This window comes from Denticeps clupeoides, chromosome 11, assembly GCF_900700375.1.
Source record: "Denticeps clupeoides chromosome 11, fDenClu1.1, whole genome shotgun sequence".
NCBI classification, from domain to species: Eukaryota; Metazoa; Chordata; class Actinopteri; order Clupeiformes; family Denticipitidae; genus Denticeps; species Denticeps clupeoides.
Window position 1 is genome coordinate 10090854 of NC_041717.1, and position 17086 is coordinate 10107939.

Below are 17086 nucleotides of genomic sequence, written 5' to 3' on the forward strand. Positions count from 1 at the left end.
GGTCAGCTCTTTACCGTACATGCCGGACGATGGACTTTTTATCCCGGTGCATATACACAAGGACGTGTTCTGAGAACATGCACAGTCACCTTGGAAAGGCTCCAAAATGAAACGCAACTGTCGATGGACACCGCAGCAAATACTGAAAGCTTTTTTTTTTTTAAATCAATGTACGGGACGGGGCTTTACGTGGCCTTACGGTGTTTGTTTTTGACGTGGCACTCCAATGCTGCCACGTTTGTCTTTAAATAGCCCCGTAGCTTAGACGACCTCTGCACTTAGCACCAGGGAGAGGGAGATTGATTACTGCCGAGCTCCCGAGATCAATGAGAGCTATTCTGATCATGCCCGAACGCGTGGGTGTCCTTTACCAGCCAGATGAACCGCTTCACTTCAAGGCTATTGGCGGGGTGTCTGTGGACACGGTCCCTTTTATTCTGTGCAGAAAAGCCATCATTACTCCAGTTACTAGTGGGACCAATTAATCTCCTCAGTTTCACACTGACAAAGAGGGACCAGTTGTGTTTAGCAACATCTTTTTTGGGGGGCTAAACAGGGGTACAGTTGGGAGGGGGTCCTAAGACTGCTGTTTTCATGTAGCGTAATTACTCTATAGCTCACAGCAAAAAAAACCACCATGAGTGTACAGTTTTCTCTGTTTTATTTTATCGCTTCAGAGGCGTCGCTGATCTGTTGGTGCCTTTTCTGAGCTCTGTGTGTGTGTGTGTGTGTGTGTGTGTGTGGGTGTGTGTGTGTGCGTGTGTGTGTTTTATTGCGTTGTAACATTCAATGATAAAAGTGAAACACTGTACAGTGACACATAAGAAACAAATGGCCATTTGCCATGAGGAAGAATCAGCATTGAAGGTACTGTAAAAGGGGGGTACCAGGTATTGTTGAGTAATATGGTCATTTTGGAATAGTAATAATAAATAATAATATTTTGTATTATTATGACAGTTCGGGGTCAGTGTGTTTTCCTTCTGTCAATGGGCTCTGACAGGTGTAAGTAAACTCCAGCTATGGGAGGAGGGGTCTAAAGGAGGCCGCGGTGAGACGTGGGATTGTGGAGACCCGACCCCCGCCTTCTCGGCTCCCTGCCTCGCACCGATCGATCCCCGCGAAAAGAACCGTGCAGCGGCCCTCCCCCCCCCCGCCCTGATCCCGCATCTACAGCCACACCTCCGACCACTAAAGTCAATGCGATGAGCGGGAGCCGGTGGAGTGTGAGGCCTCACTGACAGGGTGTTTAACCGCTGGACGACTGGAGCAGTCCTGGTTGGGGGCGCTGGCCGTCGTGCCCCTCGCTGTGTGGCTGGTGCTTCGCAGCGGGATGGCGGGGGGGTTGTTTAAGGCTGTGGTGGTTGCGGTTATAACCACAGTTCGCTCTTCGTGTAAACGCTGAAAAATTCATTCTCGCCCGTCTCCGTATCCCAGCGCCGGGTTCAGCGGCAATGTAGAAATTGTTCTGACCTCCGTCAGTTTGCGTGTAATGAGTTGCGGACATGCAGCCTTGCCTCTTTTGATCAGCGGCTTGGCTGGCTGACTGCGTGGGCTTGTTATTCGACTCTGTCCCTCACCGTTTCCATCTCATTTTTATCTCATAAAGTTTTTTTTTTTTTTTCCCCTCTCTCTCTTCGTCTTGTTTTCCAGACCTGGCTGCGGAGCTACATCAAGCTTTTCCAGACACCGTGTCAGCGCTGCGGGAAGTTCCTGCAGGAGGGCCTGCCCCCCACATGGAGGGACTTTCGTACGCTCGAGGCCTTCCACGACACATGCAGACAGTGAGGACCGGCGGCCGACCCCGCACTAACGTCCCTCCCGACATCACAGCGCCGCTGACGGGGGCCCGGGCTGCGCGCTCCCCCACTTCACTGAGGACTTCATCTGTGCTTCTCTTTCACATGAATGCAAAGTTTGGTTCAAACACCCGTCACAGGCAGTCAAAAGCACCCGCTTGCTGTGCCTTCAGCACACTGACTCCTTACACACTGTACAAACTTAAAAATATTCCTCAGCCCTTTGTCTCGCTCTGCAAAAAAAAATAAAAAATAAAAACACCTGCATGGTCACATCCAGACATATTTCATTGTTGCACCACGTTTTTATTTTTGTTTGCTTCACGTTCCCTTGTCCTATTTCTGTGTGTCGCTTCAGTTTTTGGCATCTTCTGAACTCAAGAAGAGCACATTTTGGGTGAAGGTATTGCCTACAAGTTCACGCACCACAGTTTTTTTTTCTCCTCCACAGTGGTATATTTCAAACAGTCCCATTTGTGCAGAGAGGGTGTTAAATATTTTATGACCTTCCCTTGAATGTTATTCAACTTTTTTGTTTCTATCTCTTTTTTTTTTTTTTTTTTCTAAGCATGTATACATATGCATGTATAATGACCCCAAATTGTACAGATGGCGGAAATTAATTGAGTCCTTAAAAAAAAACAACTTAATATTAAAAAAATATTTTTTTCCATTGTCATTGGTTTTTTTTTCCATATACTTTATCATAAGTTAGACTTCCCAACATTACGTAAAGAGCTTGTACAGATGTATATTTTTCAGCAGTGTTCTACATCCTCAGATTTTCAGTGTCAGCCTTTTTATGTCTTTTTGTGGGTGAAGGTTTCGCCATCTTAAAAAAACGTCAGCACACACCAGAAATGCGCCCGATAAACTACCGCGAGTGTGTTCAGCTGATGAATAATACATTTTAGTACGGCGCCTTTACAAGAAGGCTTTTTCCCAAGACTAGAATAAATCAAGTGCATGTACAGGCCTTACTGGTTGATCTGGAAATGTAAGGCTTTATTAAACACCACACATCATTACTCAGAATTTATTTTTATTTTTTTAAGTGTTGAATTTGACCTTTTTGGTCATTCTGTGCTCTTCTGCGGTTTCCCACTTCTGATCAGGGGGTTTACAGTTTACCCTGCTTCTTTCACCACCTAATTATCAAGCTGCTCTTGAGTGAAATTAGGTGTGAGGACAGGGAAGACAGGGGTCCAGGACCTTCTAAAAACGCCAGCGCTAATAGTGCTAGTGAAGGGCCAGCATCTTCACACCTGTCTTAGGTGTGTAGTGGTGAAAATAACACTTGTTGGACCTTTGAGGACTTGCTGTGTTACATATATAATCTTTTAAACAATTAATACTTTTCTCTATTTATTGAGGTTACTGCCCCAAATAAATTATATGCTTAGCTGTAAAACTGCTCTCCAGGTTGTTGTCTTTTATTTAGCTCATGAGTTGCTGAATAATTAACAGAAATTATTGGTAGCGCTCTAGCTGAAAAAAAGACATTTGTGCTTCATTAGGCTCAGGAAGCTTTTAATGCACTTCCAGGAGAGAACAAGGTCTACGCAAGTAGGTTTTAGTATTATGACTTGCAATGCAGAATATCCATTTTCTCTGATGGGGGGGGGGGGCACCCTAAAATTGGTAATAAACATACTCTGCATGTCTGGATTGAGAGGAAACTAGAAAACCCAAAGGGAACCTACGTGAACACAGGGAGCATCCAGCCATCTTGCCAAGGACTCCATGTCGAGAGGCAGTGGTGGTTATATTTATTACATATCCTCCATATCAGCGTGTTTTTTTTATTTTTTCATTTTTATTGCAAAACGGCTGCTTTAACGATGCACTTCTTTTGGGTTGATTATCCTCTGGAGTCTAGAGAAAATAAATGGTGCCCATCCCAAGGTTTCCAAAAATACTCTTATTAGCACAGTGGCCTGGTGTATCATTTGCTTTTCTTGACCCGGCATGGAAGCAGTGTGTGCCACTACATGTTAAACCCTGGCCGGATTTGCATGCATGAATAATTGACTGCCTTCTGTTATGAGGCAAAAACTAATGCTCGGAGATGCTGGCCACCTGAAGCATGAGTAAAGCGTAGCCACGTGGGAGAACATCCGGTGGCAGCCGGCTCCACCTTCAGCTGCCCGCCTTTCAAGAGATGCGCTGAGGGGACAGGTCCCCTACGTGTCACCGTCCCCGTCCCTGTTCCGAACGCTCCTCCCCTCAGAGCCTGCGGGAGAATCCGATGATCCTCCGTGACTGATGGATGGAGAGCATCAAGAGGGAGAGATGAATGGCGGCGAGGCCGAGCGTCTCTCGCTCTGCACCCTTCTCCTCCTCTCGCTCCTGCGCTGCTGCGGCCTGGAGTAAATCACCCCGGCCTGTCAATAATGCACTTACGCCGAACGGCGCGTTAGTCTCTCCAGCTTCCTTCGCAGTGAGCCTGGCGCTGACAGGGGCTAAACGGGGGGTGATAGATGAGAAATTCAAGAATAAATCTTGAGTGCTCAATTTAGTCGTTCTCTTGAAGGTATTTACTGGAGAGAGAGACTGTGCTCCACAGACAACCTGAGGCATATTCAACTGACTTGTTTATTCAGCCTGTGAAAGCAAGTCGTTTTTCTTACTCGGCTCCTTGAAATTCATTGGGGTAGTAACACACTTTTCGAACTCTGAACAATTTGTCAGCGCTCTCTGAATGTGAGGGCAGCTAATCGGGGCAGCAAACTGTTCACTTTAGATTGGAGAGAAAATCTATTGTGAGCAGACGGACACCGCGTAGACGGACGCTGAAACATCTGCCTGTCTTGGCCTAAACATTTATTTCACTCCCAAAACCGAATTGAACCAGAAAAATCATTAGGTTTTCAAATAACCACATTATTCTGTGAATAAAATGCTAATAAATGGAATATACATAAAACCACAGATAGTCAGTTAAATCCCGTTCAGACTCTGCGGAGTGATGAGCAGCTATAATATAAGTCATTATTCTACAGATCATCGCTGTTCACAAGTGGTCATGTGATCAGCTGCTTGCATTCCGATTGGATGATCTCAAAAAGTTGCCTGTAGCAATCAAAGTCATTAAGAAATGATGTCCACTGTGGGAAAGTGTGTTAGAGAAAGTGGTCAGCAAGAATTCCTGGCAACAATCTTCTGTGTCTCAGAGATTTATTATGGCTTTAGAGTTTTTCCAAATGGAGCAACGTTGCTAAGAAAGGTTCCCAGTACTAACATTCCTTCATCAGGGAGTGTCACGTTCCTAGGTCTGGGGGTCTTAGAAACGCAACAATGGTGTGGAGAGGAGGAGGTCCACTGCTAACACACACAAACAAAAGCATACAAACAGTGCTTTTATTTACAGGGTGCTAACAGGTACAATAAAACAGCGGACTCATTGCACAAACAATACAAAAATGTATAAATACATTATCATTTTTCTTCGTCTAGCACCTAACAATTTCTGAGCATGCTCTTCGCTGACAAGCCTTATCAGGGCTTAGTTTGTAAACTCAATATTCTATAGAAATCGAACGAGAATTGCTGGTGTCTTCCTCTTGTAAGTCGCTTCGGATAAAAGCGTCTGCTAAACAAAGTAAAATAAAGTAAAGGACTCTGGACAGCTAACCAACATCAAAACAGCCTAAAGGAAGGGACGGTCCAGTGGGGGATAACTCAAACACACACAAACGGGGCAGTGGTGGCCTAGCGGTTAAGGAAGCGGCCCTGTAATCAGAAGGTTGCCGGTTCGAATCCCGATCCGCCAAGGTACCACTGAGGTGCCACTGAGCAAAACACCGTTCCCACACACTGCTCCCCGGGCGCCTGTCATGGCTGCCCACTGCTCACTCAGGGTGATGGGTTAAATGCAGAGGGCAAATTTCATGTGCTGTGCTGCTGTGTATCACATGTGACAATCACTTCACAAAAAAAAAAAAACTAAGTTAACAAAAAGGGCACATAAAGCTAACAGGCTAACAACAAAGGGGCCTATCACACAAAGCAACAAGAAACACGAATGAGATCCACAACGGAGCTCCATGCAGATCTCCGTGGACCCTGGGGACCTCCCAAAAGAGTAAGGGCCTAGCAGACCCTGGGGACCTCCCGAACATCACCCAAAGTCTCTTTATATAGGTGGAGGTGACCAACAGGCAGATGGTAGGTGGAGCTGGTTGGCTTCAACTCCTCTCAAGAAATAAACCTAAAAGAGACAGGACACAAAAACACAGCCAACCACACAGAACACGTGGGAGCGTACGTCCAGGGACGTAACAGGGAGTAGGGAAAATGTAGGGAATGTGATTATGTAAACTGGAGGATGGAAGGCAGCTTGGGAGATGTCCAAAGTGGCCTCCACTGTTTTTAGCACGTCACATGACCTTATTGAACCTGTCCCCTCAGATGCTTCTTTTTACAAACTCATTGTGTACATTTTGTTTTTTAAACGGAATAAAGAACAAAATTAAGGTGCTATGATATCACTTTTCATCTATCCGTTTTTCTTCCCTCGGTGCACATGTTGTGTTCTTCTAAATCTGCACTCCACTCAAAGAATAATTTTGCCTACTGGACCAATATGTGTGTCTACAAAATTAAATACTACAGAAGTACTGAGCAAAGAATAAAGCAGAGTGCAAAAAATAAATCCCGACCGGTTTGCCTGATAATCATTTTCAGTTCTGCATTCTTTTTATAGGGCACCATTTAAAATGTTTTTTTGCACATTCCTCATCTTTGTATGTTGTCCTCTTGCAGGGTACAAAGTAGTTTTTTTTTTTTAATAAATGACTGCAATCTTGTTTGCTTTGTGAAAGTTTTTACTTTTTTTCAGAATAAGCTTAACTTGTGTAAGAGTGAGGAACCAACCACCAGAGAATATTGAGCATTTACTTTGTGTTCACAACGTGAGTCAATTACTGTAGACCGTAAGTAGGAGACTTTTAATGCTGAGTCAATAAATGCAATGTTTGCTAAATGTTAAATTCGTGACTTTGGACCTCGGTATCTCCTTTGACTCGATACAATGATTGTGAAGGGTTGAGGGAGGTCAATAGACGCGCATTGTCATTCTGGAGGGGCCACTGCGGCCTTTCAGCCCACAGAAGGAAATCAGAAACTATGAGCAAGACCAGCACTTTGTTTTCTCAAGGGTCGTATGAAAGACATGCAATTGCCTGTAATGCGCATGAAGGAGTAGTTATTTTCCTGAACAAGACCAGTTAATCCTGAACAGTCGGGAAAATCAATCTTTATAAAACAGGCTATTTCAAAGCCCCCGGGAGGTGTGTGCATTGATGTGCATTGATATGCTTGCTGTAATTCTCGTGTTCTGTTAATGTACATTTTTAACTGTTGTCAAATCTGGTATTTATGTAATCAATTAAGTGCAATTTGAGATTTTTTTATATTTTTGTTTGTATACGTCTCTTCTGTCCACTTGTGTGTCATTTTCAAGCCAATAAGTTGTCTGTTGCCTCAGTGATCAAAGAAATAAATTATTCAGAATGTTTACCTGTCCTTTTTCAGACTTTTGCCCTTTACTGTAATGAGAAATACATTACAGTATTTCTCACTAAAGGATTTGTGCTAAAGTATGAAAATTTCATAAGACCAATTGACTGATCCATTTACATTTGCATTAATTTTTAATTATTTAGCTGCCAGATTAACAAACATTCAGTCTGGACACAAGGATACGAGATGGTTAGGGGCCAGGGGCAGCGGTGGCCTCAAATCCCAAGCCACCATCCCCACACACTGCTGGCGCCTGTCATGGCTGCCCTCTGCTCACCAAGGGTGATGGGTTAAAAGCAGAGGACACATTTTGTTGTGTCACCGTGTGCTGTGCTGCAGTGTTTCACTTCACTTTCACTTTAATAGTGACCACAATGGTAACTGAAAACTGTGGAAATGTATTTAGTGACTCATCTGTGCTTCTTTCAAAGTCTGATCTTTTAAGTATGTAGCTATTGAGTTCAGACCAACTTTTACTTTTACTTTGGAAAGTTCAAGGAGCAGAATATTTTTATGAGTTATTTGATCTGCCCTGAAAATGATCTCACCTTCAGATCCCACTCAGGAGAACGTCTGAAGTGTCTGTTATGCTCTACCTGAGGCTGAAAGATTTTCCACCTCGATACGTTCAAACTTTGCAGATGGTAGTCATGTGGCATGAAGCTGGAAGATATTCGCTACTAAATTAGTTGCTAATTCAGCAGCATAGAAAACTCAGCTTCACCCGTTTAACACCTCTGGTAAAGGTAACACGTCGACTTTGCTCACATCAGAACAATACTACTAAACTGCTGGCAGTCAAATCATGACATCATACACCTGCGAGAAAAATGTTTTTTGTTCCACGGCCGACAGCGTGCGTGATTCTGATTACTTAGGACTAAACCAGTATCTCTCTAATATCAGTTTCATTTGTACAGGCTTTTATGCGCAGGAGCTTAATCATCACAAATCCCACTGCAAACAATGCAGATTAGGACTGATCACTTCCTCAGATTTCATGGCTCTTTTTGTGTACGACTGAGCAGGTGGTTGGCCATAATGCAGATTTGTCTGTGAAAGGGAAAAAAAGTGAATGCAAAATTGATTATACCCTTTTCCAATGCCAAAAAGGTATGGATTATGTATCAGCAGTGATCTTAACCAGCCTCTAGCATTAGGTATATCAAGCCAATGCAGATGCCCACCTCAGCTGTGCATCTAATGAAATGTCTACCTTTTATAGGTCACAGAAATTTCCATTAGCATTTGTTAAAATGAGAATATTTACACTACCGGTTTGGTTCCATCTTTGTGTCAGTTGGAGTCATTTTGAAGAATCCAATGCAAGACACACATTTAGTATCGTTATAGCAGGAGAAAGTGAAGAATGTTCGAGTTGCCAATTTTACCTTCCTGACTGCTTTGTTCACTATTTATCATCAAAAGATGCTTTGTTTGCATTACAGGCACTTCCTTATAAAAAACAATGAGAAAGTGTAATGAATAAACCTTCAGGGCTGTTTCGAAGAGCCTCAAAGGTTCAACTATTTGCCTCCGTTTGATTAATCTTTGTTGTTGTTTATTACATAACCTCACGTGTGGTATTTCATATTCCTGTGTCTTCGGTTTCGTTTGTTTTGATGAGCCAACATGCAGAAAACACTTCTAACCACCGTTAGAATCAGTTAGAAGACATCATTTTCACATCTTACATCATTAGGATTTTTTTTCCCCACTCTTTACAACACGGCTTCATTTCACTGATTCAAGTCTCATCCCACGGCCTGAAGAGTCATTGTACTGTTGGCCAAACTTTAGCTGTTCCACTCGTCTCAAGATTATTTTGCTGCAGTATGGAACTCAGGGTTGACTTGACCTTTTTAAACAGAGGAGAGGCTTTCTTGTGAGTGACCTTGCACGAACGTTATTATTTCCTGCTTGAACACTTATGAATAATTACATTTAGCATGTAGGCTCAGATGTTCTGCCCTTGGGCTGAGTTTTCTATGATGACATGGTTCTCCTTTCACAACAGTCCATCTCTATGTAAAAAGATGGATTTCATTTAGTTGGGAAATTACCTTATGACCCTTTGGTCTTTATTCCAAGGTGGCAGCACACATCTGAATGCCACAGACCAACAAATTCATTGTGATGATTTAGTTGTTTCTTGATGCAATTAAATTGATTCATGAAAACATAAAACAAACGTTTTGTACTGATTTATATATTTTTATGTTTTTTGCTGATCTGAGGCCAGGCTTCTCCACCAAAACAAATTATTTGTCTGACTCAGGCTTGAAAAGAGTGTATACCTCCATTTCTTCCAATGAGTTGAAGTTGCACTTTAGACATTTTTTTCAGTCAACAATCATTACTGTAGAACATTGCCTCCATAAGAGAATAAAATTTAAATGTATTTGGAAATGTGTGCCCTTACTTAGTTTAAGATGGAAGGCTAACTTGAAGGGTAAATGTGATGAAAGGAAACCTGAAAGCCACCATTAAAGGCCACAGTACAACCCTACTGTGCTGTGGCACACATAGGGTACACATTTTTTCTATTTCCTTTTACAGAAGGAATGTGCACCCGGGCACCCTCACCATGCTATAGTTTAAACAATGGACCGTGCCGTATGCTGTTTCAATTAAAACTGCCATTCCAATTTTTTCTCCCCAGCCTCGCCTATTTCTGCTTCCAGTTGTTCATTTGCGCTGTTTTTATTTTTCCTTCGCCTATTATTGCCCTCTGTTCTCTTTCTCCCCTCTTTTTGTGTGTGAACTGTCCTGCTGTGACACCCTCCTAGGACTGTGTCCTCATTATCTGCTTCTTGTCACCCCCGCTAACACATATTTCCCCCCTGAACACCTAATTACTGCTCCCGACCCATACTAATGATTGATAACAAGTAGTGTTGGCGCTGTGTCCCTCTCCCCATTTGACGGTGTCAGTCTGAAAGGACACGAGAGGGGAAGGGGTCTGGGCGGGCAGGAGGCTGTGTGAGTGTGAAGCCCACAGATCACAGCAGGATGTCCTGTGGGTGTGAAAGAAAGTCAGAGACTTATGTGTGAGTTGGTCTGCATGGACACTGTCAGTGCAGTATGTTTTTTTTTTAAGAATTGGAGTCCATATTAGAGCCCGTATTGGAATCCATATGTCATCACTTTCCTTCTAAATCATTAATTTAATTGATGATTTATCATGAGACAAAACCAGAATATCAGGTTTATCATTCACACAGTCTGTATGTAAAATAAACAGGATAAACGCTATAAGCTGTGGTGGCCTTGCAGTTAAGGAAGCAGACTTGTGACCAAAGGGTCGCAGGTCCAATTCCTGTCAGGGTGCCACTGAGGTCCCCTTTGGCAAGGTACCATCCCCACACACTCCTCCCTGGATGCCTTTCATGGCTGCACATGCTCACTAAGGGTGATGGGTATCTGCATTGTGTGCTGTGCTAAGCTGTGTATCACAAAATATTGCAAAATCCAACACATTTGTTTCAGAATATTGCTCTAGTAAAGAGATTAATAGGACATGGTTAATGGTAGACTGTTTTTCCTTCGTAGGAAGTGTTAAGGAAGTGTCATATCAGAAGATGAAATCTCAAGAAGGCAAAGCGAGATCATTTACAAGCAATGAGCTAAAATATAATATTACTATTCATAATTGTCAAGTGTTAAATTTCTATAATATCTCATGTCTAATGTAAGGAATTCTGAATCTCACAGATCTCAGTATTTCTGAAGAATAGAATAATAATTAAGTGAAATAATAGTCTGGTGGTGGGGCAGATCAACTTTAATTTGGACTAAAGAAACAAAAGATCATTCATTGTCACAATGTATATTTTTCACATGCAGTCAGAATAATTTTGTCTTTCAATAGTTGCAAAAAGAGCCACCGCTCCGAAGCAGTCTGGAAGTTTTCTCGCTGAGCTCCAGGAACCGGAGAAGTTCAGCTGGCAGCGTTTCTGCAGAACATGACTAAACAGCCATGTCTGAGTTGGACAGGTTTCCTCCCACAGACCAGAGACACAGTCTGGCAGCCTTACACTGTCCCTGTGTGTAAAATGTGTGTCTCCGTCGACACACACAGAGATGGACTGACATCACTTGTACATATTTTTGTCCTCCTTTTGTCCTCAGTGACTAATTTATAAATGGAACATAATCGTATCACTAGTGCAGCAGTGATTACCTGCTTTGTGCAGGGATTGGATGATGTAATTCTTGTGTGTGCGGAGTTGCAGTGGATAAACCGGCTTGTTCTCTGGACTTGACCTTTCTCTGAACTGTCAGAACCGTAAGGGATCCGACCAAATTACTTTGTAGATGCTGATTCTGGAAAAAGACATATATATAAATCTATAGGTGGTTTGGTTGGGTATTTAATGGGTCTTTTGGGTAATGAGGACAGAATTAAGTGTGAAGGGGTCCTAAGCGAATCCACCTTCATTATATTCATCTTATTCATTGGATTCAGGTTCACAGCGGGGGTCTGTTGTTGTCAATTATCACCTTCACCATTAGCGTGAATCCCATTTTGTGGGATGCTTCTCAGAACAAGCAGAAGAAAATTAAAAAAGGAATTCCTATACACTTTTGCCATTTATTATATTTTAACAGGATTCTGCATGTACACTTGCTTGCGGTAATTACAGAATAAAATGAGCTTTAATCTGAAACAGTGAATATTTTTGGCTGGGAAATTAGAGTGCGTTCATCTGCCAAATGAAATAGATGTGAAACTTTGAAAGAGAAGCAGTAAATGAACAAAAGAATTTGGCCCAAGGTCATATTCAGCAAAGCCCCTCGAAAGTTCCTATGCATTAAAACAGAGGCTTATTAATCTGCCTTTCTGTTTGCCTTCATTATTGAGCACTGGGGCGGCGAAACAGCAATAGAAGACTGTGTTGCGAGGTCGTTGTCCTGGGAGACAGATGGTGATGAGCTCCGCTTGGTGCCAGGAACGAGCTGGAAAGGCTCCATCCAAACAGCCCCGGGCTTATGTAGGAGGTGCTTACATCGGTACCGTCCTCAGAAGTGGAGGCCACATCCACGTTCCATCTGTTCGCAGCTCCTCTTTCAGATCCCCCGACTAGTACTGCGCTCGCTCGCTCGCTCGCTCCGAGATACCACTGTACCTGTGAGAGCTGAGTCCTCGGCTTCACGCCGCTTCAGGCCCATCCGCTTCACTGCGAGGAGGGGGCATTTACACCAACGTGCGCCACAAAACGCCTCAGATCCTCACATCTCCACATTTTTCCTTGAACTCATTGACTCTCTGACGAAGCTGGCGCAAGTCTGCTGCCTCTTTGTGCACCATCAGAAGACGCTGAGGCTTCAGGGCGATGACTGTTGGATGCGAATTGCACCATTATGCGCGTGTGCTTGGCTCTGGCGGCTGCCAGCCACCAGGGATGGTGACAAGAGTCACTATGATTCAGTTTTGGACAAACAGAAATAGCAGTGAGCCACATCCCGACGCAGATGGTCCTATACTCCTGCGAAGACCAAAGTTTGCATGTGTTTGCGCTCGTAATTCATTCTCGGGATCGTTGTCGCCATGTAGGAAATCAGACGTCATCAGAGGTGGCATGAATTGATTCACATCACAGATAATGATCAATATTTTAATTCCAGAGAGCAGACCATACCAAAGACAGCAACTCATCCGCGTTAGAGAGTATTACCTGAATAAAACAAGCAAAAATGAAACACAGCGAGATGCGCTGACCTGCTGGACCTCTTGTCATATTAAAAAATTCATGACATCAGGGAATGAAAATATCAGCTCCGGTTCCCTTGTTCTCTCTGCGATTCAGTTTTATTAAATCTATGCAAATTAACTGTAAGTAGGCCCTTGGGCCTTTTTCAGCTATAAGATAATGTCAGTCCACCTCGCCACTCCCCTTTTTTAAGAAATTAACACACAGTTATTTGCAGCAGAGACGTTTCTTTCCTTCCCGGCATTTTAAGTGTCACTTATTGCTGGCATTGGATCCCATGATCAACAGATGGTCGAGTGATCTTCGGTCATCAGTGCTGCTTTCCTCAGATTTGTCTCCTGCACGACAAATTGCAGCATGAATACGGAGACGTGCAGCTTCTAGGGCTCTGTGGAAATCGAGCGACGGTCCTGCCTTTGTGATGCTGTGCAGTAACTTGATAGCCTATCAGCAGATCTAAACAATGACAGTGATATTCAGATCAATACAGAGCTCTGCTCATTTGGCCGTTTGCTTCTTACATGCACTTTAGGTCCATTTAATGGTTTTTAAACGACTAAGTGGTCAAGAATACATACCAAACATGTTTTTTCTTACCTTTTAATTATTTGTAGAGTACAGGCAATGGGATATGGGGAGGCAGCATTAAGTGACCTTTGAACTGCCTGCCAGAGGATCTGAGGGAGTTAAAAACCTTAAAAGAAATCTGATTAGCGTTCTCTTAATTGCATATTGTATTTTATTTTATTGTATTTTCATTTGATTCCTTTGTTTCTTTTTTAACAAATAATTTAATCATTGCAAATTTCATTTATTGTATTTGTCTTGTTTGTTTTATGAATTTATTTGTTTATTGTATTGCTCTATCAATGTTGCATAAAATGCTCTACATAAATTTTTTTACATTTTTACATTTTATAGCATTTATCAGGCGCCCTTATCCAGAGCGACTTACAATCAGTAGTTACAGGGACAGTCCCCCCCTGGAGCAATTTAGGGTTAAGTGTCTTGCTCAGGGACACAATGGTAGTAAGTTCGATTCGAACCTGGGTCTTCTGGTTCATAGGCGAGTGTGTTACCCACTAGGCTACTACCACTACCACCCTTAAATAAATAAAATCTTGGAGTTGAACTTGCCCAGAAGGGTGCATACATTACCATTCACCTACTCACTCACTCACTCACTCAACATGCCCTTGGTTGACGGGAGGAAACTGGAGAACCTGGAGAAAACCCAGTACCAACATTGTGAGAGCATGCAACTCCACACAGACACACCTAGAGGCAGGATTGACACCTCGCAGGTGTGAGACCACACCTGCCACATGGAAACAAACCCATAATCGCAAGGTTGCCGGTTTGAATTCTGAATCACCAAGGTGCCACTGAGGTGCCACTGAGCAAAGCACTGTCCCCACACACTGCTCCCCGGGCACCTTTCATGGCTGCCCACTGCTCCCTAAGGTGATGGGTTAAACGCAGAGGACACATTTTGTTGTGTCACCATGTGCTGTGCTGCAGTGTTTCACAATGACAACCATTCATTACATTCATTACCACACAATCTTAAATGAAGACAGTACTAGACATTTCTCATAATTTCAGCAGTTGAATTTGAGGATGAACTTGACATGGTCATTTCAATCCACAATGGCTGTAATTACTGTAGTTAACATTTTACCGGAATAATAGACAGCAGAGATGGTAAATTTGTTCTTCATGTCTTCACCATGTCATTTATAATCAGAATTTTACAAAGGTTTTACTGGAAACTGCGAAGGGACAGAGTTGTCTGTCTGTTCTGTGTTATATAATCACTGTGAGCATCATGTTGTGGCAGATCAATCCTGGGTTTTGAGTGACATTTCAAACAGTGTCACCATCCTTTATAGAATCATACAGACTCTGCTTGGCCCATAGAAGTACTACTTTTTCAAACAGAACCCTTATGAATAAAACAGCATATAGTGAAAGTGAAGTGATTGTCATTGTGATACACTGCAGCACAGCACACGGTGACACAACGAAATATGTCCTCTGCTTTTTACCATCACCCTTAGTGAGCAGTGCGCAGCCATGACAGGCGCCCGGGGAGCAGTGTGTGGGGACGGTGCTCAGTGGCACCTTGGCGGGTCAGCATCAACAGGTCAGTTTCCTTACCTGCTAGGCCATCATTGCCCCTTCAAATTAAAGAAGCTGAGATTCAAACCCTGGTCACATCTGTCATTGCAATGTAACCACTCCGCTATAGTGGTTTCTCCACTCTGCTGTAAAGACCTAGATAGTGTCAGATTGTATCATTATTACAATACATATCATAAATGGCAGTAGCCTTGCCGACTGCAAACTCATCTATGAGCCAAGTGATCATAAAGTCACAGTTCGAAGCCCAAGACACTTAACTTTGAGGTGCTCCAAGGAGATTATTCCTGTAACTCATAATTGCGTTATCACTCTTGATACGAAATTTAGCTAAATGTTGTGTTTTGTAATAAGCGTCACTTCACTGATGCAAGCAAAGAGTAAAGAAAAGTAACATAAAAATTGTGATGTGGATTTTATATTTAAGCAGCTGCTGTTACCGTTCCTTCAGGTTGAGTGGTTACCTTTGTGTCCTAGATATTTATATTGATTATAAAAGGGTTCAATTATACATGTAGCTCTTATTGACATTTACATACACACCCCTAATAATATCGTTGTAGTTTCAGGGCCAGTGTCTAAACAGTCTGACCGTAATCCACTATGTATTCCTAAAACCTACACATGTCACTATTCTGACAGAATAATAAAAAGTTCTTATTTTCCACCAAATTACAAAAGATCACCACAGGTTTGTTGTGGTCCAGCTGGCCGATTTGGATTTTGAACAGGGACCAGTGACAAGGCCAGAAACAAGCCATTCCTGTAATTAAATGCAAATATGAAAATGTGTGTTTGTGTTGTGCTGCTGCCGCAAAAGTGCTGTTGCGGGTCCGCTGGGGGTTTATGATGTGAATTTTATTGATTTCAGGCTTTCTGACAAGTGTTCACTGATTTCCTGTCCCTGGCAGAATTGTTGTGCTTGTTAATCCATTTGAGTCAGAGCGCGGTGCAGCTCGGTAGGTATAGGTCATCGCTAACAGGATGCTAATGAGTGCCCGCTGATCAATTTGTGCTTAATCAGCCAATCAATGTGGGATGCAGCGGGCTGGACCTTGAGAGTGCCGTGAGAACCTGAGAGATTGGCCCCGGGTTCAAACGCACAGTGAGTGAAGAAAGATGTGGGTGTGAGGACCGTCTTTCTTTCATCTTTAGGAAACTCGCCCCACTCTGGGCGCGGGTCGTGCCACTTGACCCTTGCCCTCCGCACCTGAGTACGTGCCCCATCATGCCGGTCATGTCTCAGAACCCCTGGAACCCAAATACAGGTTTCATTCGCTTTGATATATGAAGTTCCTGTTATTTAAGCCCAAGGGCATGGGCCTGGGCCAATTCTGTAAGTGCGATAGTCCCGGGCACGCATTGATAGTTCCAGGGCGAAGCATTAATCCTTTTTTAAAAACCTCTCAGGAAAATGGTGTAACTCAATCTATTTTCCACACAGGGCCATCTCCTGGAGAGCACAAAAAATGACTTTAATCCCTGAACTGACAGGCGGGAGAAGAAAAGGCGAGGAATTAATCTCGGGGAAAGATCCCCAAATAAAAACAGCACAGGAAAAACCGGTCCCTGCCAGGCAACTGTACGCCGCGCGTCTTTCCGCTTTTTAAATGAAATTGCATAGCGCTGTTGGTTTTAATCGTAGATCTGTTAAAGCAGGAGAGGTTGGCCCTCAGGTTCCATTACAGACTAATCTGTAACCCCAAGAACGGCTTGGGCTGTCAGGAACAGGGAAAGCCGGGCTTCAAACAGCCGACGGAAAATGTTGGGAAAACTTTGCTGAGTCAGAATCTTTTTTTTTTTTGCACAGGACATTAGGCTGACATTGAGCTACAGATGAATTCTTAAGGTTGCTGAGAACCACCTTGGCCCTATGAATCTGTTTGTGCCGCACTTTTCCACGGCGCT

The 17086-nt window shown here is 43.2% G+C and overlaps 1 protein-coding gene across 1 annotated transcript in view; it reads left to right on the forward strand.

Moving 5' to 3' along the window:
• The window catches only part of med27 (mediator complex subunit 27), a 46018-nt gene extending 43946 nt beyond the window's left edge, over positions 1 to 2072 (forward strand). The window contains exon 8 of the mRNA XM_028996024.1: positions 1654 to 2072. Within this exon, the coding sequence (XP_028851857.1) occupies positions 1654 to 1788 (135 nt within the window). The 3' untranslated portion in view covers positions 1789 to 2072. The remainder of the gene's footprint in view (positions 1 to 1653) is intronic.
• Positions 2073 to 17086: the final 15014 nt, after the last annotated feature.